The 25,606-nt window shown below is 35.6% G+C and overlaps 4 protein-coding genes across 4 annotated transcripts; 3 read left to right on the top strand and 1 right to left on the bottom strand.

Moving 5' to 3' along the window:
- Positions 1–8,537: 8,537 nt before the first annotated feature.
- LOC111599676 (protein yellow) lies at positions 8,538–10,571 on the top strand. Its single transcript, XM_023315381.2, has 3 exons — positions 8,538–8,923; positions 9,342–10,014; positions 10,080–10,571. Exons 1-3 carry the CDS (start codon positions 8,643–8,645, stop codon positions 10,569–10,571), a joined length of 1,446 nt encoding a protein of 481 aa, XP_023171149.2. The 5' UTR covers positions 8,538–8,642.
- A 1,630-nt stretch (positions 10,572–12,201) lies between these two features.
- On the top strand, positions 12,202–13,127 carry LOC111599674 (trypsin alpha-3-like). Its single transcript, XM_023315378.2, has one exon. The coding sequence runs from the start codon at positions 12,202–12,204 to the stop codon at positions 12,976–12,978; it is 777 nt and encodes a 258-aa protein (XP_023171146.2). The 3' UTR covers positions 12,979–13,127.
- Positions 13,128–14,571: 1,444 nt separating this feature from the next.
- LOC111599713 (fibulin-1) lies at positions 14,572–21,987 on the top strand. Its single transcript, XM_023315446.2, has 14 exons — positions 14,572–14,770; positions 15,588–15,860; positions 15,934–16,170; positions 16,238–16,567; positions 17,118–17,390; positions 17,540–17,622; positions 17,695–17,752; positions 18,039–18,353; positions 18,973–19,110; positions 19,384–19,861; positions 20,111–20,243; positions 21,025–21,113; positions 21,294–21,524; positions 21,818–21,987. Exons 1-14 carry the CDS (start codon positions 14,698–14,700, stop codon positions 21,978–21,980), a joined length of 2,874 nt encoding a protein of 957 aa, XP_023171214.2. The 5' UTR covers positions 14,572–14,697; the 3' UTR covers positions 21,981–21,987.
- Positions 21,988–22,006: 19 nt separating this feature from the next.
- LOC111599714 (transmembrane protein 104 homolog) lies at positions 22,007–24,357 on the bottom strand. Its single transcript, XM_023315447.2, has 4 exons — positions 24,207–24,357; positions 23,560–24,017; positions 23,040–23,278; positions 22,007–22,973 (listed from the first exon to the last, which is right to left on the bottom strand). The coding sequence occupies exons 1-4, from the start codon at positions 24,258–24,260 to the stop codon at positions 22,210–22,212; spliced, it is 1,515 nt and encodes a 504-aa protein (XP_023171215.2). The 5' UTR covers positions 24,261–24,357; the 3' UTR covers positions 22,007–22,209.
- Positions 24,358–25,606: the final 1,249 nt, after the last annotated feature.

Here is a 25,606-nt window from a genome sequence, read left to right as displayed (position 1 = left end):
CCGTTTCAAGCAGCGATGGAAACCACCTTGATGCGGGAATGCAGAGTACTCCAAAGCCGAAGTGTCAACGCCCCCAAAGCCGATGTTTGGTTTTTGGGCTGCTAAAAAGCAATTGAGATCATCTCAAATAACGAGCGCATAAATCGAGTAACTAAATTTAGAAACGAGCAGCTAAGGCACTGATGCACATGCATATGGGATCCTTGCCACGCCATTTTCTATTTGCTCTCGGTCCATTATAGTTTTCCTATTGTTTTCGCATGCCAAAAATTCACATGGCTGTTAGGGACGATTGTTGTGCGATGTGCGCACATGGCAATCGATGGCATGTGCTATGCGCTGCGAATCACAGCAAGGCTCTGGCCCAAGGACCTCATGTCGTTTGCCAAACACAGTTTTTCCCAACATATGTGACAGCAGCTCGTCTGGATTGGACTCGACTCGACTCGACTCGGCACGTAAATTAAATGAAAACAATGCGCGTGGGAGTAGGCGCTGACTGCGTGTTGTGCTTGTGTCCTTTCATGAGGCGCTGCCTAACTTGAAGCAGGCGCCGCCTAATGGTGCCTCGACTTTCAGCCGTGTCGAGAGTATGTGTCGAGCTGCCTCTTTTTTCTCATTCCGATTGAGGCAGTTTACAACTGCCGACCAAAGGGCGGATAAATTATGATTATTTGTCTTCTTTTTTTGTTGCCTGCCAAACTCCATATTTTTCTCTGGAATTGCATTAAGCACCATATATTGCTGCTTGATCTATAAAGAGAGAGAGGGAGAGAAAGATTTAGATGTGGAAATATATTATTTTAAATAATTAATTTATTTAATTTAAATAAGATCTAAGTAAGCTAAAGCTTAACAATTGAATCCTTACTGCGTACTGTTAATCATTTGATTTGCTGTAGCTGAACCCATTCTATATATATTTATACAATAAAATAAGCTTAAAAAATACATAAGAATTAATTAATAAATAATTAATAATGTTTTAATAACAAGCCACACAGAACCTCATTTCTTTATATTATTTATGTACTTCAAGGATTCGCAATTTGAATGATTTTTATGATCGTCATAGGCCAGATGAGATATGATTTTATTGATTTTATTTTTATGGGCAACATTTATAACTTTAAATATTTGTAATATTCGCATATATTTTATTTATTTGAAAAGCACTACAAAGTCTTATTGAGCCGAGTGCTCTATATCATGTGAAGACGAACTATGCTGCAGTCCAATAAAGATTTTATATATTTTTTTTATTGAGTTGCGGCCATGTAAATTATTAATGGCAATTATTTATGAATTCTATGAATGATTTTATTTATTGGCAAAACCATTAAAACAAAATCTAAAACAATTGCCGAGTGCTGCAGCCCAGACAGTTGCCCCCATGTTGCGCGCAACACGGTGTGTCCAAAAACTATACGAGGCGTTTCGGATTTCAAAGTACGAGCAGCAGCAGCAGCTACTCGAAGAACGGAAGCCAGCGATGGAGGCGGACGAGACATGGGCAAGGAACAGGAGATGGAGCAGCAGACGCAGTAGGAGACTGCATTGTGACCCAGAAGGCAAACGCACTCATTTGTGGCCTGTTGATTGATTTTTAGTAGGAAGCTCTCTCTCTCTCTCTCTCTCTCTCAAACCCTCGCTAAGTAGAACATCTGCTTCACGCAACGCTGAATGCGACAAAATATACACAGACTGAGTAATTAAAATCAATATTCTCGTTTCGAGGTGTTCAGGCATTTGTCGAACTGGACCAGCATCCAATCAACAGCAAATGCAATTTGCTTTCTGTTTATTATTGTTGTTGTTGTTAATGTTATAATGATTGCTGTTTTGTTGTTGTTGTTGTTGTTGCTGACTGCTTTTCGAGTGCATTCGGCGATCAATCAACGATCAAAGTTCATCAAGTTGACCCAGCTGACTAATGGCAAATGCCCGAGTTGGCATCGCACGTCAACAACAGCAGCAGCAGCAGCAACAACAACAATTTACGCTAATGTACTATACAAACTAATGTCTACACACACCCACACATGCAAACAGACGTACGCTTCCATAAAAATGTATCTCAAGTCAATTCGTATACGCATAAAAGTACATACTATAAAAAAGGCATGGAAAATGTTGTTGCGGCTGCAATTAATTTCAGTTGATCGACTTTAAAATACTCTAGAGAGCAAAAGAAGAGAAAGAAAAAGAGAAAGCGAAAGCGAAAGCAAAAGAGAAAGAAAAAGAGAAAGAGACAGAAAAAGAGAAAGAGAAGAAGAACAATCTTAAGTTTGACTTAATTTTTTGTTTTGAAATAAAATGAATTTAAATACAATTAAATTAATGTCAATAAGCATTTATGTCCAAAATAAAATGTTAGAAAATTATTAAAATAGAAATAAAATAATTAAAATAAAAATAAAAAATAGACTCAAATGTATATTACTGATTCATGTTTTAAATATTTATATACAGTTCAAAAACCAATTAATAAATATAATAATTATAATATTCTCTCTTTTTAACTCCACAAAAATTAGATTGTATTATTATATAATATTTTAATATAAAATTAAAATAGTTCTTTTTTAAATATAATATTTTTATAAAATATCTAATAGTATCTGTTTATCAATTTTAATAACTGGTCGGGATAAATCTGTTTTATTGTATCTCCCAAAAGTATACAATAAATATTTTATTCGCAAAAACAATTTATATATAAAATGTTAATTCATATAAATGAAAGAGATAATTTACAAAGAGAGAAATTAAGATAACAGTGTAAAATGCACTTCATTTTTTATGGGTAAACTAAAAGCAAAATATATATATTTATAAAGGCGTATTCCCATATCTTAAACATTCTTAATTGTTGACACATTCTTTTAAAGAACTCTCCTATAAATAGCGCTTCGTTTTTATACTCTGTAAACTCGCTCTCGTAATACAAATACCCCTTTTTGGTATCAATCATTTTACAGCCTGCTGCGCATAGTGTATAAAAATCGAGCTATCACAGAAAGATGGAGAGAAGGACAGGGATATGGAGAGAGTGAGGGATAGAGAGAGAGAGAGAGAGAGGCGCAAGGCGGGTGCAGCTGAAAAGGAACCGCCCGTCTGTCTGTCCGTCAATTTGCCCGTCCGTTTGGGTAGCTGGTAGCTGGTAGCTGGCGGGTCTCGCGTCGGGCGTATAAATATTTTGCTTTTATATTTTTTCAGCCGAAGAAGCGCAGCACATAAACCCCTATGTAGTCGTTGTCTATAAACAAAAAAGCGTCCATAAAAAAGCACAGGCCAAAGGCAGCGACGCAGTCGGCGACGTCAGCGACGTCAGCGTTGGCGGTCGCCAATGAAAAAACAACAGCAACTACAACAACAACGACCAATCGACGCACTTTTTGTTTATTTACTCAAAAAGATTTTAGTGACTCGAACAGGGGTAGTCAGGAAGTAACTAAGTAAAATGCCTGTTTGAACTCTGCCCAAAACAAGAAAGAGAAAAAGAAAAAAGACCGTTTACCGAGCTGCCAAAATGGTCGCTGCTCGTCTTCTTCTTGATCATCTGCTCCTTCATTATGTGGTCTGTGGGGGTTCTGGGAACAGTGTCCGCTGCATCATTTGATGTAAACGCTTGACACTTTGCGCCAGCAAGGCAAACCGCAAGCAGGCAACATCTGGCGGCTGCCCAAAAAGATTAATTTCTGACAGCGCGGGAGCATCCCCAAAGGCCAATCTTACTAACACACATACCCACACACATATGTATATATATATATATTTATAAATATATGTTTATATATAATATATAGCTTCAGCTGTAGTTGCTGATGGACACTGATGCGCGTTTTCCACGCCACGCTTTTTCACGGTCGCATCTATCAATTCGTGCTGCCGCTGTCGTAATATAAGACTCTCAAATACAATTGAATTCGTATTACAGTTATATACATATATATAGATATATATACATTTCTTTTTGGCGCTGGCCTGGAACCGAGCTCTACGGCGTCAATGGGTCTCTAAAACTAATCATGTGCCAAGCGCGGAGACATAAAACATCACCCAGCAGCCACTTGACAACATTCAGTTTGAATTTCAGTTGCATGTAGAGAAAGGGTAGTATAACTATGTCATATACTTTGGAAGAAGTTCCCTGCCTATGTCATAATATATATTCCAGATCAGCAGTAGTCGAGCTAACACATAGTTGCTCAACGTAAATGTGAGATTCGAACTGATTATATTTAAATAAACTTCTATCACAGGCTCTATTCATTCAAGAACAGTCAGTTCAAATAAATCATTATATCATATCACAAGAACCTTCAATTGGGCTCTATGGAAAACTCAGTTATTGATTGTAAATTTATTTCGTTTTATTTCTATTAGCGCTTCCATAAATGAGATTGTGCCCAAGCCCTCATCACAAAAGAGTATTTAACCTTCTACCAATCCATCATCTACTGTTCTTTTGGGATTTGCTGTTTAGTACTTCATTATAAGCGCACTAACGATGTTATTTTAATGATCTCAGACCAAGAATCCACTTGACAAAATGCAGCAGCAACAACAACAACAACAACAGAAAATATATTTCACTCAAGTCTGGCAAAGAGGCGAGGGCAGGAGGGGCTGCTAAGACTAAGGGTGCTGCTTGACTCCGACGATACAGTCGTATATTAACAGGCATATTCACACATACATATATATATCAGATCATATATATATGCGCTTGTATGTAGGCAACTGCATTTATTTTTTGCACGGACAGACACTTTTATGTCCCGGCAATGTGTGAAAAAGTCCATTGAATGTCGGGCATTTCGCTGCTGCCTTGTTATATTTGTGGTATATGGGTTTCTACATGGTATTATGTATATACAGATACTACATGGTCGGGGTACTGTTGATTGGCATAGCCATAAAAATTCTTAGTGCCCATGCATGAGCTGCCATTGAAAGTTGTTGTTGAAAGATGATGCCAATACAGGAGCAGGTATATGTTCGATGGGCTCGATTGTTGAGAAGAAAGAAAAACTTTATATTTTACATTTTTAAACATTATTATTCATTAATTATTCTAGTAATTATTAATTATTCTAGTAAGCTCGTAAGCATTAAAATATTAAAACATAATTTTAAACTTTCTTCAATTATATCAGAAAACCATAAATTTTTTTTTTATTATTTTTGTATATTATTATTGTTAAAAAGAAATGTAAAGCTTTAAGCTAAAATATTTATTTTCCCTTCGTTCGACAACGTCTTCACGTTAATCTAAATATCTAATAATAATAAGAACATTTCAAATTTGTAGTCATATTCAAATGCCTTTCCTAAAGAAAATGCAAATAATTTCCTTTTAAATCCCCATTAAGAATGCTAAAGAGTTGCCGGCGAAGTGAAAGACAAATACTTTTAGCTACCTGTTTACTTTAGCTTACTGTAAATTAAATTTAATTTGTTTGATGCTACCCATCGATAGTCTTAGATCAATACACTCAACTCAATTGCAAAAATATTTTCAGATACTCCAATATAGGATAATTGATACGAAATTGATGTTACAACACCGCTAAAACAACACCGTTTGTCTGTTTTAATAAATTACCAACTGAAGCAGCCAAACACAACAAATGTGAGAAGCCCGCAGAAAGAATTAATGTAAATGATTGACAATCTGGTTTAAACACAGCTTTATAATTGCAAGAGATTTGCTGCATATAGTGCACAGCACATTGATACATATATAGTAAATAGTATAAAATACATATATTTAATATAGATATATTTATAGATATAGATATAGATATAGATATAGATATAGATATAGATATAGATATAGATGCATATATTATGTATAGATATATATATATATAGAAATATAGATATAGCTAACACTTCAAAAACTCTAAATTGTTTCGCAATAACAATTAACCCCGTTCCGAAATTCCCATAAGTGCTGGTAGTTGATATGGGCTCTGCTCTTGAGTCAATTTGGCCAAGTCATGCAAATCCGTAGATGTATACTCATATATACGAGTCTGTCATATATATGTATTCATAATCTTGTGTGAATGTAAACTCCAAGCTTTGCTGAACGCTGCTGCACTTGTCTGCACGCATGACCGGAGCAGGAGGGTGCTCTGTCTCCCTCTCTCCCCCGACTACGATGTACCGCGAGAAGGCAACGCATAAGGCAGAATCGAAAAGACAACAAATAATGATAAAGAGTGCCGAGTAAAACACGTGTTTCGAATTAAATGCAATTGTCTTGCCTCTCCCTCTCCCTCGCCCCGCCCTCCTTTCCACCCTTCACATGCTGCGTGCAGAATTTCTAATAGCAATTCCTTGGCTCTCTTTTTCTCAATATCACTCTCTCTTTCTCTCCCTGTATTTCTCGTCGTCTGCTTCTTTAATAGCGACATTGGCGATGTGCCTTTTACGCCGCTTGTTGAAATGTTAACGGCAATCGCCCTCCGAGAGACAAACATAGAAAACAACGATCTGTTAGAATGTAAATGTAGAGGAGACTGGAGACTGGAGACTGGTATACTCTAAGAAATATACTTAAAGCACAGAATTTATTGTGGTTTATTGTCTAATGGGATAGATAATAAATAGCTGTACAACTCCTATTACAAATGACAGTTATGGTAACTCTTTTCGATTTCGCATATGCTGATCAAGCAACCAAATACATTTCTACGTTTCAATTCCACGTGTTCCTTGAACCAAATTAAAGAGCATGAGGATACGAATGCAAAGTTTTAATATATTTCTATTTTTATTTTTAATTTGAATGCAAAATTAAAAAAAATTATAAATTAATGAAACAACATTTATGAATTTTTCTCAAAATAATATAATAATAATTTAAGAAATATGTTAGCCTAAAAATTTAATTACATTAATTTAATTGTTACATTCTCAGCCAATCAGCTGTGACAAAGTAAACCGTATAGCCGACATATCCAACTGAGTTCAGGGTATATTCGCCGCTAGCAATTTGCACGTGCGTGCAACCATATAAAAAATATATGCAAACAGCAAAAACTTCAATCAAATTGTATCTGAGATATTATTATTATAACAAAGCAAACGCTCACTCACACACCGACAGGTGCAGCTGCGCAGCTGAGACGTCGACGTCGACTGTGACTGCTGCCTGCTCATGGCAGCAGCTTGAGCTGGGGCAACGGCTCAGCTTGGGCGCAGTTGAGGAGCTGAGCTGATGGCCTAAAGACACGTTCGGCAAAACGAGTACAAAAGATGAAACAATAAACTTTGGCGGCAAATCAACTGAAACCTAACGGAAATTGCATATGCAACAAAAGTAAACAAGTGCGTGGCGCAAAGCATTAGCTTAAAATCTTACTTAAAAGTAGCAACGTCGCAATGTCAACTCTTAGGTTGCGCAATAAACTGACTTGGGTCCTCTTGAGCCAGTGTTGGGCAGTGTTTAACTAACATATAAAGTGCTAAAAGAAACAAAGAGTGAAGAGTGAAGAGTGAAACGAGAGAAAATGAAACACACAGTGAAAGTGAAGATGCTCCATCAACATTATCATCCGCATTGTGCGGCACTTGTTGCTGCTGGCTGACATTTTGGCCTCTTTGCAACTGCAACAGGGAAACAATAACAAAAACCAATTAGCTACGGCAGCATCTATTTGTTTCTTGTTTATAAGCTGGAAATTTAAATTCTTTGTCTTATTTTTGTAAGCAAATAGAAGATAGAGTTATTACTGCACTTCAAAGTCGTTTTATGTATTGGTATATATCCATAAATTATATAATGATAAATGACTTATTGGTGTGTCATAGATCTATTTTGACTACCTTTGTCGAAGTATCTTCCAGCAATAGTTCTTAACTAATATGTCTAATTGAGTTGATAGAGATTTTGTAACTTGTAGATGTTTTCAGATAAATCAATTAAAATGTCTCTTAGACTACAAAGTTAAATAGTTTTTATAGGAGTAAAGGAAAAACCGTTTGTCCAAAGAAGGTCACACTTTTCAAATCATTAATGAAATATATCAATAATAGCTGAAAAAGCTAGAATTAGAATCTTTTAACAATGGCGACAGAAACTGCCAGTAACCAAAACCAAAATAAATAAATAAGACTCACCTTGAGCAGCACAGAAATAGAAAAGGCCCCCATTGCAGCCTCCAGTTCCAGGTAACACCACGAACCATAAGTGAACCACAAAAAAGGCAGGTTTTCATTGTGTCAGTTCGCCTACAATTGGACTTCACATCTCACTCACGTCTAATTATCTGCAATTTCATTTTGAGAGTAACAACTAAGCCAAAGCAAGATAAAAACAAAAAGAAAAGTAACTACCACTTAGCATTAACAATAGTAACAACCAAAAGCTACCTCATTACCCGCAGCAGTCGACGTTAATCAACACTGTTATCGACTTATCGTCATTGTCTGTAGAGACTTGGGAAGTATTTGAAGCAACAAGTACACATGGCCACGCCAAGCTTGTAGTATTTAACAGCAAAAAGACATTCACTTCGTTTCAGTTGTTTTTAGTGCGTGAGAGAGATTGGTTGCAGTGGAGGCATTGCAGCATTGCAGCAGAAAACGAAAATCGGTTCATACATCTAACACTACATATTCATATTATGTGTTTGTACTCAGCTAACCAGTTTCGTATATATGTTATGAAATCGAGTTATTTTACAATTATTACTTTACTTTCGATCGTTGGCCTTCGATACAATTCGATTGGTGTCAATGCTGCAAACTCGGATCAAAGTCTCCTAAGCACGCATTTTAAGCTGCAAAATCCACCAATGCCAGATGCTAAACGGGATAGTAATTTGTTTCAAATTATAAATGAGTGGAAATATATGGATTTTGAATATCCAACGTTTGTTGAAAGACAGCTGGCGATCAAAAATGGGTAATAAACCAATCAAACAATGTTTCGGACTTCCGCTTCAATATATATATATATATATTTATACATACACACATATGAGCATTAAATTGATTTTGTCTACACCTCAATAACGAATGAACACGTTAAGAATGCATATTCAGTTCATTAGAGAACAGAAACTGACTGATAAATCTTCAAAAACATTTAGTTAGATTAATTTTCCGTATTTACTATAATTGAACTAGGCTTGTAAGTAACCAGTATCAGTGAGTATCCATTGTCTTAATATTGCATAATCAAGCAATATCCACGAGTATTTTCAGATTTCTAGCTCAATCAGTTGAGTTAGTTATTTGAGTTTAGTTATAGCATTCACAACTAAACATGATATTTATATACATATTAATATATTTATGTGTATAAATATTTTTCCATCTAGCGATTTTATCCCGAAGAATAATTTACCATTAGGCATTGATGTATATGGTAATCGGCTTTTTATAACAACACCGCGCTGGAAGGATGGTGTTCCGGCTAGCTTAGTCACCGTCACATATCCAACAAAGGAGATAAGTCCACCGGTAAAGCCCTATCCATCATGGCAGGCACACAGCAGCCCCTACAATGCGGACTGCTCCAAGTTGATATCCGTTTATCGCACCGCAGTCGATGTCCAATGCAATCGGTTGTGGGCTATTGATTCTGGAATTGTGAATGCTACGGTTAAATTAAATCAGATCTGTCCACCCAAAATTGTGGCCTTCGATTTGAGCAGCGATGAGATGCTCGTCCGCTATCAACTGCCCGAATCACAGATTAAACAGGACTCGTTGCACTCAAATATTGCCGTAGATATTCGGAATAATGATTGCTCGGATGCCCACGTGTTTGTTACAGACGTCTGGAGATTTGGCATTGTTGTCTATAGCTTACTAAAGAACCGGAGCTGGCGTGTGACAAACTATAATTTTTCACCCAACCCCTTGGCATCGGATTTCAATGTCTACGGCTTAAACTTTCAATGGTTGGACGGGGTATTCGGCATGAGTCTATCGAATGGACCCAGAAGCTCGGATCGAGTGTTATACTTTCATCCCATGGCAAGCTATAAGGCAAGTAGTTGTAGTTCACCTAGTTCATTTTTGATATTTAATTCACGTATGCTTTTGCTTATCAGGAATTCATGGTGTCGACAGATCTATTACTGGATGAATCCCTTTGGACTAACGGCACTGTGGATACATCCAAGTTATTTATTTCGATTGGTGATCGGGGCTTAAATGGCCAATCCTCCACTTCTGGCATCGCTCGAAACGGCGTTATGTTCTTTACCCAAGTACATCGAGATAATGTTGGTTGTTGGGACACGTCCAAACCATATAAAAGATCCAATTTGGGTACTCTTCTTAAGAATTCAGGAAATGAAACGTTGATTCAATTTCCTAACGACTTAAAAATTGATCAAGAGCAGAGGCAAGGCGTTTGGGTCATCAGCAATCGTTTACCAATTTACTTGTACAGTCAACTCGACTATAGCGATATCAATTTTCGTATTTTAAGAGCCGATGTCGATGGCATCATTGCGTCAACAATATGTAATCCCATGTTCGAATCAGCCAGGAAAGAGAAGTTCACTGTTGTCTCCATAGAAGAGGGCCAGTGTTATTAATTAATAATAAATATTAAGTATTCAGAAAAATTTAATGAATAAACAAAAAAATTAAATAAAAAGTTAAATAAATTTACTTCGGAAACTGATTGAATTGAAGAAAGAGACGATGAATTTTATATAATTCCAAGATATAATTCCTGAGAAACTAAGATAAATAAGCCACCAGCAGAGTTCAAAAGGTTCGGATTCTTATAGGTATATCTGTATGGGAAGTGATCACCCTACAATGTTGCTAGTTTAGCTCAAAAGCGTTGAAACACATAGTTTTTTACGAGTTGATCAGCCGCGGTGCGCATGGATATATAATATATATAATGGAGGTTCTTATTAAATTAGGGGATACCCGCAGCCCCCGCATCATACACAAATCATATAAATATATATAATATATATAAATATATATATCATCATATCATATAAATATATATAATATATATATAATGGAGGTTCTTATTAAATAAATTAATTTCTGTTTAATTTACTGAAAAGCAGAACAAGTAGTTTGGATAGCATTACCAAATATTTAAAATACAAGTAAGAAAGTTCTAGTTGACGGTGCCCAATTAGGGGATACCCGCAGCCCCCGCATCATACACAAATCACACGTAGTTACACGTGTAAACACTCAGTCTATTCAGTATATATTCAGTCTGTGGCAACTATTGGTATCCAAAATATAAATATGATCAACATTTATATAAAATATAAATAAAATTAAACGCAAAATTTGAACAGTCTATCTCTAACTGAATTTAATAACAGAAGTTCAATAACGTTATGGATCCATTACACTCAATCGTTAACATTTATCGATTATTTGAAACAAGCTTGATGTCTGCGAGCATTTCAATTGCATTAAAAGTCTCTATATACTTATCAACTTTCCTTTCGCTAAGTAGGTGGTGATACTTGGTAAGCGCATTTAAAACAAGCAAGAAAGCTCTAGGCGGGCTGCCCGACTAGGAGATACCCTGATCCCAGCCCTATCAGTGTTTTTTAATATTTTCCGTAGTTTGTATATGGTATCTAATGGTGAATTATTCTTAACTATTATTATTATTAACTATGAGAGCTTGAGACTAATTCGATTTATGTTCCATGATCGGATTATCTCACCATTCGTTCCAAAATAAATAGAAACTCATATTAGATATGATGGACGAGTTTTGGTATTTCTCAGAAGACTATTCCCAACTTGTTGACATCGAGAAGAAAAGCATGTAAGCCAATTACTATTTAATCGATGTGTTTTATAAGAGGCATATGTAATAGTACAAATCGGTTTTTTCCTCGGTTTTTTTTTTTGACTTCTTAAGTGTAATACAACACTCGAGTTAGTATCGAGGTATTTAGCTAACACCACTCCATTGTTAAATTATCGCAGTATATTCTTCAACAACTGCAAACCACAAATGAACTTATCAATGACAACTTTCTGCAAATATTCTCAGAGCAGAGACTTCCTAATTAACAAATATTGATAAACAAAATATACATAAATTAAATTATATCTACCAAACTAGTAGAGGGTTCTAATAAAGTTTTTCTGATTATGAAAGGTAATTTCCGATAACGCCCTGCAATGTTGCTATAAAACCGTAAGTTTTCTACTTCAACTTACCACAACATGGCGATGTACTTGGCACAACTAGCCCTGCTGCTCACGACGGCTTCGCTCCTGAGTGCTCGGGAACTGTTTTCGAAAAGGGTTGGATCGCGAATTGTAAATGGACAAGAAATTGACATATCAGCGGTGCCCTGGCAAGTTGCGTTGTTGAAACTCGACCGTCCTCATTGTGGTGGCTCCATTTACAGCGCAGATATCGTCATAACTGCAGCCCATTGTATTAATGATAAAATAGTACATTTTTCAGTACGAGCAGGTTCTTCAAACGCATATGAGGGTGGCCAGGTAATGGCGGTGGATTCCTTTCGGGTCCACGAACACTTCTCTTGGAAAACCTTGGGGAACGACATCGCTGTAGTTTGGCTGGCTGAACCACTTGAGCTGGGAACTTTAGTGCAACCGATTCGCTTGGCGACACAGAGTCCCCCAAATGAAGCACCTGCTTATGTGTCAGGCTATGGCTATACGGGATATGAAAACCCAGCCCATTTGAATGGTGTGGATCTGAAAATTGTGGGTTATGAGCAATGTAAAAAGTCCCATATGGGTCCGTTACTTTTGAAAGGTATGATCTGCGCCTTCGGAGATTCGAAAGATGCATGCCAGGGAGATTCTGGCGGACCCCTGGTATCTGAGGATCAACTTGTTGGCATTGTCTCTTGGGGCGTTGCCTGTGCTGATCCGAAATACCCAGGAGTCTACTCCAATGTTGCATATTACCATGACTGGTTGCTGAAAACCATAGAGTCATCAGAAGCAAATCTGAAACATATATAACAAGCAAGAAAGCTCTATTCGGGGTGCCCAACTAGGAGATACCCTGGTCCCAGTCCTATCAGCGCTTTTTAATATTGTCCGTAGTTTGTATAGAGTATTCAAAAAAATAAAAACAAATAAAAAACGACATTACGAGTCCAGGATTCGAACCCGGAATGTTTGAGCACCGTGCACCAACTCTACCAACATCGCCACTCCATAATTTAAAAAAATAAAACAATAACAAATCTCCAACGGTCTCGAACCCTGGGACTAGCTGCTTACGAGCGCCGCCCCTACCAACACAGCCAGTGCACCTCTTGCAAGAAGTGTTGCAAATTTGAAGTTGAGTAGCAGCTGATAATTCAAGAAGTATTCAATCGCAATTTCTATTCTTCAAATACGCACACGCACACTTGGCTTGGTAGAGATGCAAACGCCGTCACACAGTGACCCTAGTTCCAACTGAACTTAAATTTTAAGAATTTGGGGGAATTTGGAGCCGGTATCAAAAATCCAACAAAAATCAAAATTGCATAAAATATACATAAGACTAAATACTTAAGACGTCCGAGATATAATTTATTAACTGCATTTCAATCATGTTTTTATTCGATAACAATTAAATGCGAATAGTTATCGAATATTTGAAACAAACTCGATATGCTTGGGCTATACACGGACCTACAAAAAACTATCTACAAGTCTATAGCTCTTATAGATGCTGAGATCGACGCGTTCACACATACGGACAGACGGAGAGGGCTCAATCGACTCGGCTTGTCGTCCTGATCAAGAATATATATACTTTATGGGGTCTGCCACGCCTCCTTCTGCCTGTTACATACATTTGCACAAAACCATTATACTCTGATTTCCCATTTTTAATGGGATCAGGGTGTAAAAATATTCTTTGCCTGTGTAACCTTCCGCAGCATAACTACAAGTATATCTGTATATATATAATGTATATCTCAGCGAACGTAGAAACTAAATCTACTGATAAAATCATGATACCCTACATGACTGGTGCAGAAGCTGTTGCTTTTTAACACTTGAATATATACGAGCTTTCATATTGTTCTTATGAGAAAAGGAAAAAATCAAATATATACCAAGTTCAGTAGATAATTTCGCAAGCCATTCGAAAATGAAATTATTACGAATTAATCTTTTCATTAGAGTAAAATGAGAAGTTGAAATTACATTTAACACTTTTCAAATAGATGTAATATATTAAATTTAATATTAAATTAGTATATAATTAAATGAGTTTATAATTCTATTTTTTTTTTACCTTTCTTGGGAAGTTGGTCTTTGTTTAAGTCGTATCAGCAAGTAATTGCTTTTAATAATAAGTAGACAGAAGATCGAAATTTCTTAAAAAATATTAAAAGACGATGGAAGAATTTGATTTTAGCTCACTTAGGGTATTCAAATGTACATAAACCTGGCAGCAGAAACTGAATAAATACATATATTCATAGCATTTTATCTACGGGAATGGAGAAGTAGCCTCGCTTTGAGAGATACAGCACTTGTATCAGTATCTTTATCTCTGTGTTTGTCCCACGCCTTGCACGACAAACAAGCATTCAACTTATTCATATGCGACCCACGCGACTTAACCGATTTAGTCAGTTGAGAAGAACAGTCTTATTACGCGCATTACATCGTACATAGCCTTGTATCAAAGATCGCAGAATATCTGAAATTGATATTATATTTATAATATTCGATATGCGTGCGATTAAGTTAATTGGCGTATTATTTTGCCTCACCATAGGTCATTTGGATAGTGCATTAGCAGACGGTAAGTCAATGGTTTTTTAGATCTGTAAAATACTTTTCTGAATACACAAAAAAGTCTAGTATTTCCCGTTTCATAATGGAAATTTTTAAATAAATAAATAATCCCATTTTGAAGATGCTGTAAGAAATGTGGATTTATTTATTTATTTTTAATTGATATATTCAAAGATCTTAAATATTTAATTAGAACATTTATGTGGCCTTTTATGAGATTTGTTTGTAATAAAATAGTTTTTCTTTTTTAAATGTACACATGTACATAGTATTATATATATTATATGTAATATATTATATAAAGAGCATACGAATTGAGATTCTTGATATCTCGCCAGTGTTTGTTTGTCGGTAAGATAAGCCGTAGACGTCGCCAGTAAGAAGACACAGGCAACCCTAACTTGTGTGCTTATATAATTTATGAACAGACTACTTATGTAGGTGTAAATCAATTGTACCAATGGAGAAAAGTAAAACAATTAAAAAGACAAGGGGAAGACAAATTGCAAAGACAAGAGAAAGGAAAACAAAATAAATGAAAACAGAAGATGGAGCAGACATCACTAGAAATGAAAATGTGTACTGAGGAAAAGAGAGAATAAATAAAAATAATGATTAAGCAGAAAAGAGAAAAAGAATACAAGAAACGTGGTCTGAAATGAAAAAGAGAAAATGCTGAGAGAACGTGAATTAAATCGTGGCCAGTGAAATGTTCATATCAATGAAAGATATCAAAAATCGGATCTTTTTAAATGTATTTTATTATGGCAAGATATCGAAAATCCTAACTATTCAAGATATTCAAAATATTATATATTTTGTAGAACAAATCGCAGACTACATTCGCAAATGTTGTATAAGTGGCTTGCGTAATGCTCGTACCACAAATGGTTGCGATAAAATGGAGTCGGCTGTGGCAAATATATCGAAGCTTTGGCTTGGCTTGTGCTCCTCAACATTTGGCGTTTGCTGTTCAAGGGAATTGGATCGCCAGAACTGTGAACTAGGTCGCCTGGCTGCTTTGGAGGGTTCTTCGTGTAATAACGGTCATAATTTGACTTCAACATCCTATACAAATTGCTGCCGAGCTTGTCAAGGTATTCGTGCATAGATTATAAGCCCATATGTAACATATGTCTAACAATCATTATTTTTTGATGGTCTTGTCAGTTGGTTTGGCTGTTAAGGCTAGCCAACAAAAGTGTAGGGATCCATTGTTTTCATTTCTTTTGAATATTGATTCGTATCAGTTATGTTGCTCCGATGACGGCTTCTCAAACCCTCCTTCGGAGCCGGATTCTGAGAAGAGCAATAAACTAGACTTTAATATTGATCATGAGGATCCAGAAGAGGATATAGTCGAAAGTCGCGAAAACGTCGATGGAACAATTATCCTAACCGGTGATGGTGAGTACCTTTGGAATAATAAGTGTTTGATATATGACATGCAAGTATTTCTATATGTTTCTAACAGATGATATTTGTGGAAAAATTCCCAATCTGTGTGAGCAAGTCTGTATTAATACATACGATGCGTACAGATGCAGCTGTAATCCAGGTTATAAGCTGAACGATAATAATGTTACCTGTTATGAGGAAAAAAGCGACATTTGTCCCAGCGGCTACATTTTGGATGGTAAACAAGGGAAATGTACGGACATCGATGAGTGCCAAGAGCAACTGCACGAGTGCAAGGCAACGCAATACTGCCACAATACAATCGGCGGATATCACTGTCTCAATGTGAAGGCAAAGAGTTGCCCAGCGGGCTATCTCTACAATGTGAAGTCAGATGAATGCGAAGGTAGGCAAATATATCTAAGTACTCTAGTAATTCTAGAAGCCCAACCTCACTAGAAATGGGTACACAGCCCAAATGAAATAAGCAATTAACAATGGTCTAATCGGGGGTGTTGACTAGCAGCTTCCTCAAGCCACGTGCCGGGTTGCAGCTTCAACATTTTTATCTCACTTCTATACACACATGCATCAAGTTCCAAAACTCTATGACAAAAATTTGCGTTCCTGAATAATTTAAGTGTTAACTTTCAAGAAATTATTGGGTCATCAAAATGTGCTTTTTCTCCAAGGCAAAACTTTTCGTCTTCAAGACTTACTTTTTTATACCTGAACCCTTTGTGAAAAATCATGTAACAGGCAGAAGGAGGCCTGAGACAGCCCATAAATTATATATCATCTTGATCAGTTCGACGAGCTAAGTCGATCTAGCTATGTTTGTTCTAAAGACTTTTCATTTTTTCATGTATCAAGGATGTCTCCTAGTCGGGTAGTCTCGACTAGAGTACTCTTACCTGGTTTCATTTTACTATTGACTCTTACAACATTTCGAATAGATGAGGATGAGTGTATCCAGTCGCCATGTGAGAAAGGATATAAATGCTCCAATTATCCAGGCGGTTACGACTGTAATCTCATTGAGAGTGAAACCTGTGGCACTGGCTTTCACTTAAAAGCTGGCAGCTGCGTTGATATTGATGAGTGTGAGCACAACGTGACCAACTCCTGCAGGAGCGATATGCGCCAGGAGTGCAAAAATACAGTAGGCAGTTATCATTGCACCTGCCTGCCCGGCTTTAGCTTGGATGTAACACAAAACAAATGCGTGGGTGAGTATCTGATGAGCTTTTCCCTCAAAATGATACACATACATACACAAATATAATATATATATAATATATATATTATATATGTATGTATTGAAGCACATGACTGGGTAATAACTAACGAATGATGTCTGTGTGCACACTTCCTGTAGATATAAATGAGTGCTCAATTAACAATCACAACTGCCTGCCAACTCAAAGATGTGATAACACCATCGGTTCATACATTTGCACGGTACTTCTATTTGCCTATTTACACCTTGAAATTCCAAATTATTTATATCTATAAATCAAACAAATTTTATAGCGTTGGACATCTTGCGGCACGGGATACACATTGAACGCTGGAACTGGAAATTGTGATGGTAAGCTAAAATATTTACACAGAATAAGGAAAGTTGCAGTCCGGCGACAGTCCAAATCCAATTTCACTTTTTCTAAGGCCAATATTGTAATTTAGAATATATATGTTCTTTGGTAATATTACTATAAATTACTTCAATGTATATTTACTTAAAGAATATATAGAATTCACATGATCTAATCAAGAACATTAATTTAAGTAAAAGTACTACATTTCCATCATCATTTACAGCTTATTAAAAACATATTTTTTGTTTATGTTTCTATGATCTAACTGTGAATTCTAAGATGATGATGAGTGTGCGCTTAATACACACAATTGTCCACTGAATTACGACTGTTACAATACTAAAGGATCGTTCCGGTGCCATAGGAAAATAACAACAACAACAACAACTACTACTACTACATCAACAACGACAACTAGTACAACCCCATCGCCAGCACCTGACAGATTCAGGGAAGACAATCCACATTATGTGTCAAATCAGGCTCACAGTCGCTTGAATTATGCTGCTAGTTATTCCACTAACTATGGATCGAATATGTCTCAAAAGCCCTGCACAGAAGGTTTTCACAGAAATAATCTTGGAGCCTGCGTCGGTAAATACTAAATACAATTTATCTAACAAAATGTTTATTAAGCGATCGATTAGTACAACACAACAAAGCTTGGAGACTGCAATCTGAGACTTCTTATGAAACCTTCTTATCACGTCAGCTGTTAGACATATTCTAAGATTAGTCTAAGTGCAACATATGCAGTTTTCTCACATTCAATATCTAATAATACTTATAATTTGACTGTTCCCATTTCGTATAATTATGTAGTCATTTTTGGCTATCAACGAATGAAATTGGCTGGCAAATAATATAGTTATTTAGTCAATTCATTTGGTTGAAATTAAAATTATACAGCAAACAAAGCTCGAGTCGGATGTGCCTGACTAGGAGATATCCCGAATATCACAATTCGATTCTTCGAATACAATGGAATCCACGCATTTTAAATAAATGTATGTGCTCTAACTGAAAACTATCCTCAATGATCCTGCATCCAAAGTCAAAGAAACTTTTCCAAACAGCTTTATCTTTCCGCATTGGCTCCATGGTCTTTAATTAGACTTCACGGACAGCTTTTGGCACGTATAGCTTTCTGTCCATAGATAATTATCTTAATTCTAGATAAATATTTTAATATTGTTGTATATTTATTTACCAGATATAAACGAGTGCATAGAGTACAAGCCGTGCAGAAGCCATGAACGTTGTACTAACACAAATGGCTCGTACCGCTGTGAGAATCTTATGCAATGCCCTGCAGGATTTAGATCAACTCCCGATGGAACATCTTGCATTGGTTTGTATCGACACGAGTGTTTCTTCCACATTTCAAAAACAAAAGTCACCAAAAGTCAAAGAAAAAAATATTGTAATACAGTGGACAACTGACCTAATTCCTAATAATAATTCAGTTGGAAAATTGTCGGTCTGTTCGCGTGTCCGTATTATACGTTTGTGTGTACCCTTATCTTATCAAGTTGAAAGGCCTTAGTTTGAACCGTGGAAGTCGATGATATTTTTCATTAGGTTTCGACCGACTACAAATAAGAATCTTACACATATTTCACAGACATCAATGAGTGCGAGACAGGAGATCACAACTGTGGCGAAAAGCAGATTTGTCGAAATAGGAATGGTGGCTACATTTGTGCATGTCCAACTGGACATCAGGTGATTCGTCTGTCGGATAGTGTCAACAGCTGCGAGGATATTGACGAGTGTGCACAGGACGCTCCCGTGTGCTCATCGAATGCGAACTGCTACAATACAATTGGCTCATATTACTGCGAGTGCAAGCCGGGCTTTCAAAAGAAGCCGCTCAGTGGCAACGCAAATAGTATGGATCAGGAGAGCTGGTATGCCCATGGCCAATGCTTCGATGTCGATGAGTGTCAGACCATACCGGGCCTTTGCCAGCAAAAGTGTGTTAACTTCTGGGGTGGCTATCGCTGCACCTGCAACCAGGGATATGAACTCAGCCCCGATAATCGCACCTGCAACGATATTGATGAATGCGAAGTACATAAGGATTACAAACTGTGCATGGGGTAATTTACTTTCTTTTAACCTTAGCACATTAGAGATTTATTGAATCATATAACTTAATAACTTATATAACTGATATCGCGCGATCTTTCCGAATTAACTCTTTCCATTCTTAACTTTATGGAACATCTACAACTAAGTAAATTGTAATTCATTGCTAGCTGAATTCAAGTCTCACAGAACTATTTAATTTATATATAAGAGAACTTTATATATTAACATATTTGTATTTTAATATAAACTATGATTAGCTTTTGCATTAACACGGCTGGCTCATATCAATGTTCCTGCCCACGTGGCTACACCTTGGCCTCTGACAAGACGACTTGCCGAGACATTGACGAATGTGAAACAACTAGTGAGACTCATGTGTGCACTGGTCGGGTGAGTACTTTTCATAAAGTATACACAAATCCATTCAATATATACATATATATATAAATATCTATATTATTAATCTTACAGCAATTACAAGTTTTACCGTGAGCATTGAGCTTATAAATTATTACAATTTTTTTTATTATACCCTGATTTAAAAAAATGCAAAATCAAGTTATAATGGCTCTATTTAACTGTATGTAACAGGTAGCAGGAGGCGAGTCAGACCCCATAAAGTATAAATATTCTTAATCAGAACGACAATCCGAATCGATTGAGCCCTGTCAGTCGGTCTGTCTGTATGTGTGAATGCGTAAGTCTCAGCATCTGTAAAAGCTAGAGACTTGAAACAATTTTTATGTGTCCGCGCTTATCAAATTGATTTCAAATACTCGATAACTATTTCCGTTTTATTGTTATCGATTAAAAACGTGATCAAAAAGCAGTTAAATTATATATTACATTAAAATTTTGTATTTATTTTTATGTATAATTTTACAATTTGGATTTTTGTTATATTTTGGATATCAGCTCCAAATTCTTTAAATTTAAGCCTATTGGAAATAGGTCTAAGGTGTTTTTTGTTTATTAATTATAAATGATAGAGTAGATACGCATTGCGTAGGTAATCTTGGTTCGAATCTTGGTGTCGTAATGTCGGGTTCTATATGATTTTTTTAATAATGCTCAATATAAACTATGGAAAATATTAAAAAACGCAAAAAGGAGTTGTTTTTTTATTGTATTCATCTAATTTCTTTTAATAAAATATTTTCTCTTTTGTTAGAATGATATTTGTACCAATATTCGAGGAAGCTTTAAATGCACCACAATAAATTGTCCCACTGGCTACATAAACGATGTGGATCAGAAAAAGTAAGTGAATTGAAGTACGAGTGTCAAATTAACATTTTACCTTATATATACATTTATATATATATATATATATATATATATATATATATATATATATATATATATATATATATATATTATATTATATATATATATATATATTATATTATATTATATTAATATATTTTTTAATACTTGCAGCCGATGTCGACAAAGCAGTCATTTTTGTGAGGGTGAAGAATGTTACACAAAAGCATCCGCATTTACCTATCATTTTATAACATTTGTGTCGAAATTAATGATACCGCCAGATGGTCGAACCATTTTTACCCTTCGGGGACCCATATGGTATGACAACATTGATTTTGATCTGAAAATTATAAGAGTTCAAGCAGCCCCCAACATCGAAAGAGCAACAGACAGTTATTTTGAGTAAGTATATTTACTCGTAAAGATACATAAAATGAATCGATATTATCAATCATTTGTAAAAACTTTATAACAATGGATATTAATAGCATAATATAATAAATTATTTGTGTATAGTTTTGATGCATCCTCAAATGATTCAAACACATTAGTTAATTCGAAAAATGTTAATAATTTTGTAACTTAACATAGCGTAAGTTGTTTTTAATCGAAATAGTTTATATTATTTTTAATATGTATGTTTCCTGTACGATAAAGCACAAACTTGATTAAAGAATATATTTTTGTATTTCCAGCACGTTAAAAACCAACAATCAAGTTAATGTGATATTAAAAAAAGCTCTCGAGGGACCACAAGATATTGAAATTGCTTTAAGTATGACGGTATTTACCAATGGAATGCCTCGTGGCAAAAGTGTTGCCAAGCTGTTCTTGTTTGTCTCGCAATATACATTTTAATGCACACTATATTCAAATTTGTAATCTTTAAAATGTAATTACCAGCTAAGGCTTATATAACAAATACAGTTTTTCAACGATTTCCATATGATTTCTATGTCCTGGTGATATCTAATTTTCAATTAGTTAATCAAAGTAGGAAAATCTTTTAATTTGAAATCAAATTTCACAGCCGATGCTTATTAATACTAAGAATTATTTTCTGTATGTTGTGCGTGTGTACATATTCTTAGCTGAACAATTTAATAGATACTAAAAACACGGATAATACTGACCAAGTTAACACCAGCGCTAACCATATGTTTGATTGAAATGGACTTTGAAATTGATTTATAATTCCATTACCCAGAAGTTCGGAGCATGTTACTCGCGAGAAATAGACCAAGCAAACAGGTATGACATATTGTATGCCAACTCCAGCATAGCTCCCTGTAAATGCCACTAGGGTAGATAGATTTTCAGTGAAATATGTTACACAAAAGGGTAGCAGAACAGCTAAAAGAGGGAAAAGACCTCGTATGAATATGCTATATGAATTATATCGGGACATATCCAGAAACAAAGTCTGAAGATTGTTTTTAAGGGTAATAGCAATAAGTGGATAACTAGTGGATAACGTAAATACAGGAAACAAGGACAGAAAATAATCGATGCCAATAAAAAAGGACGACATGAAACCATCAGTTGTATCGCGATAGGGCAGAAAATTCAATGTGTAAAGGTCTTCAATGTGCTCAAACGCAAAAACACCTGAAATCGCGAGTACTATGTAAAACGTACAAATTAAAATGTAATCGTATGAAAGAATTTTGGCAATCATTGACTTGGTTTTAATTGGAGCCACTAAACTGGGCAACGAATGGTGACACATGAACGAGTAGACACATGCGCCAAACAATGATGGGATGCCGTAAAAGTTTACGGCAACTGGGTGTCCTTTCGCCCCATCAGTACAGAGCATCTTGATGGCAATGCATATCATTAGAAAGAATGCTACATGAAAAAAAATAAATATTATTAAATTATGAAAGATGATCCAAGTGTTTTATTACATCTTACCCAACCATCGAAAAACGGCAGTTAGCATTTGTAAATACTTTGTTTTCTGAATGCTAAATATAACGAGTGGTCCAAAAATGATTGTAAATCCAATCAAGATTATTCTGTACATAACTAGCCTTGATAAATTATATTCCTTCCAGCACGCACGATTCTCGTTGCCCTTAAAGTCACCAAGCAGATGCATTGAGCTTGATTCTGAAATCGAGATGTCCGAACTGTTTGAATGATCGTGTTCGCTGTAAAAAAATATATTCATAGTGTTAAATATTCATCTTATATCGTATATGATAATAGACTAAGCGACAAAGAGTCTTATACATGTAGATACATTTGACAACCTCTTTTGATTATGCTTCACAGTGGTATTGCTTCGCATGCTTTTTATCTAATAGCGAAGGAATGCGACGAAATATGTTACAACTTCAATGTAGAACTTAGACAAAATGCAATAACCCACCACACCACAACTTACAAATTACAAATTTGTGTTGTATTTAAAAGGTTTACAAGTGCTTACCATAATACGTCACGCAAGCTTCTAGCCACAGCAGCAGAATATATGCTCAAATCTCCATACAGGTAAATTATAAAGCATAGGTAAAATAATGTACGGCCGAAATCATTGAAAAACATTGTGGCCATTTCACCTAATTCAAACTTTTGCGTTAATTGATAATAATGGAATTCCGCATTATGAATTGTCAGGGGAACCGTTTCGCTTTCTGTGTTCGAAAGTAATTCATTCTCGTCTTCATTCGAATTGCGTCTGTAACGTAAAGCCTGAAGACTTTGCCAGTGCTTTATCGCATTCGCGCCAGCCATAGCTTCGATAACAAATGTTACTGTGATATAGCTTACAAGAGCTAATAGTATTATCACAACCAAACTTAGGCACCATCCTGCTTTGGCAAAAACTCCTGGCAGAGTTAGCGCTCCAGTCCCAACAATAAGATTGAATATGAAAATGAATCCGACCTGCAGTGAATATCAAAAGAAGCCCATAAATTAATTATAATTACAATTTAGACAATATTATAGGACCTACATAGTATGGTAGTGAGATTGTTATATATACATACATACGTATGTCCACTCTACGTATGGTTATATGAGCGCAAAAGTTTACCGTATAAACATTTTTAATATGTATTTTTTTGTATTTACCAAATTAGAGTATGAAGCCGAGTCAACAGGTGGGGAACTAACTCCTCTACGCATTTTATTTTCTTTGTTGTACAAATAGATAAGACAATGTGACCACGCAGTAAGTTAGAAAAATAGAATAAAAAATACTTTTGTATACCGTTTTTGGAACATTTTTATTTTAGCTACAGTAAAAAACAAGTTTAAGCAGGGCGGCAATGTAGTTTTTATTTAGAGAATTACATTTCCGGCGGTAAAAGTTAAGTTAGTTAGGCGATAGATAATTGAAATATAAATAGTTTTAAAATGCCCATATAGCACTCGCGGCCAGATTAACAAAAGAGTATCGATACTGCTTCAAGATTTTGGTGTAAGCTAAAAACAATTACTAACAATCGATTAAAATTATGCCGATACTAGTATTTTTATTCAACCTCATTTAGTATTTTTTTTCAAATGTATTAAAATATACATTGTCACATTACTCTTAGTGTTGTCAATCCATCAGCTTTGGTATTTCACACAATTAACGCTAGATATATTGAGAAATAGTTGGCAAGAAATATAATTATATTGAATCATACAATATTCACAAATACTCCCAGACTTAAGAACTTTTCAAAATATTCATGTGGCCATCGAAAAAATATCTCTAGAACAATATAAAACACTTTTCGTACTATCTTTAAGTTATTTTTTACTCGAAAGTCTCCATTTAACACCTGTGTCACGTCTGCTTTAATGGCTCGAATATCATCGTAAATCGCTCAGTTCATGGCAGTTTATAAAATAGTCGCATGGTGATAGATCACGATAACACGAAGGGTGGTCGAAGACACAAATCTGTTTTTATCATCAAAAGTTTACGAACTTTTTGGTGCATTATCATGCAATAACAGCTGTTTTCCCTCTGGATATTAATGTCTAACACGACTAATTCTTGACCACAAACGATGTACAACTTGTAAATAGTATTCTCCATTAATAGTTCGACCTTCTGGAACACATTTCTTGTGTAGAATACCCTTTCAATCGTAGAACGTGATCTACATTGTCTTGATTCTGGACTTCTGTAAACGTAATCTTTTGACTTCCATTCTGCAGATTGACGCTTAGTTTCAGACACAGACATTTCTTTTGCTAAAATCGTCAGTTAAAACTGTCCAAATGGTAATTTTTCAGCCAACATTCCTATAGTGTGTCATCGTCATTTAAATCTTCACGACCATTTTTAAATTATTTAAGCCATTTATGAACTTTTGAGCAAGCTAAACAATAATCAGCATACACTTTTTGCGTCAGTTCATACGTCGCCTCACTCCAAATATAAAGAAAATTGAATATTTGCTCTTTGTAACATTGTATTTTTACGATACAAGCACAAAATATACTGTCTTCAAGAGCGCGTAAGTTTTTAACCT

This window comes from Drosophila hydei, unplaced genomic scaffold (assembly GCF_003285905.1).
Source record: "Drosophila hydei strain 15085-1641.00,03,60 unplaced genomic scaffold, DhydRS2 tig00000060-arrow-pilon, whole genome shotgun sequence".
Lineage (NCBI taxonomy): Eukaryota > Metazoa > Arthropoda > Insecta > Diptera > Drosophilidae > Drosophila > Drosophila hydei.
Note: the sequence above shows the minus strand (reverse complement) of the source record. Positions and strands in the feature narration are given on the sequence as shown.

Bases quoted from the DNA above. Each gene is read 5' to 3' on its own strand.
- LOC111599714 (XM_023315447.2), bottom strand. From the start codon at position 24,260: ATGCGTAGAGGAGTTAGTTCCCCACCTGTTGACTCGGCTTCATACTCT. The intron at 24,018-24,206 runs GTAAATACAAAA...TATTCACTGCAG, and splicing joins CGGCTTCATACTCTAATTTG to GTCGGATTCATTTTCATATT. The intron at 23,279-23,559 runs GTAAGCACTTGT...ATTTTTTTACAG, and splicing joins AGCTTGCGTGACGTATTATG to CGAACACGATCATTCAAACA.
- LOC111599676 (XM_023315381.2), top strand. From the start codon at position 8,643: ATGTGTTTGTACTCAGCTAACCAGTTTCGTATATATGTTATGAAATCG. The intron at 8,924-9,341 runs GTAATAAACCAA...TTTTCCATCTAG, and splicing joins CAGCTGGCGATCAAAAATGG to CGATTTTATCCCGAAGAATA. The intron at 10,015-10,079 runs GCAAGTAGTTGT...TTTGCTTATCAG, and splicing joins ATCCCATGGCAAGCTATAAG to GAATTCATGGTGTCGACAGA.
- LOC111599713 (XM_023315446.2), top strand. From the start codon at position 14,698: ATGCGTGCGATTAAGTTAATTGGCGTATTATTTTGCCTCACCATAGGT. The intron at 15,861-15,933 runs GTATTCGTGCAT...TGGTCTTGTCAG, and splicing joins TTGCTGCCGAGCTTGTCAAG to TTGGTTTGGCTGTTAAGGCT. The intron at 18,354-18,972 runs GTAAATACTAAA...TTTATTTACCAG, and splicing joins TAATCTTGGAGCCTGCGTCG to ATATAAACGAGTGCATAGAG.
- LOC111599674 (XM_023315378.2), top strand. From the start codon at position 12,202: ATGGCGATGTACTTGGCACAACTAGCCCTGCTGCTCACGACGGCTTCG.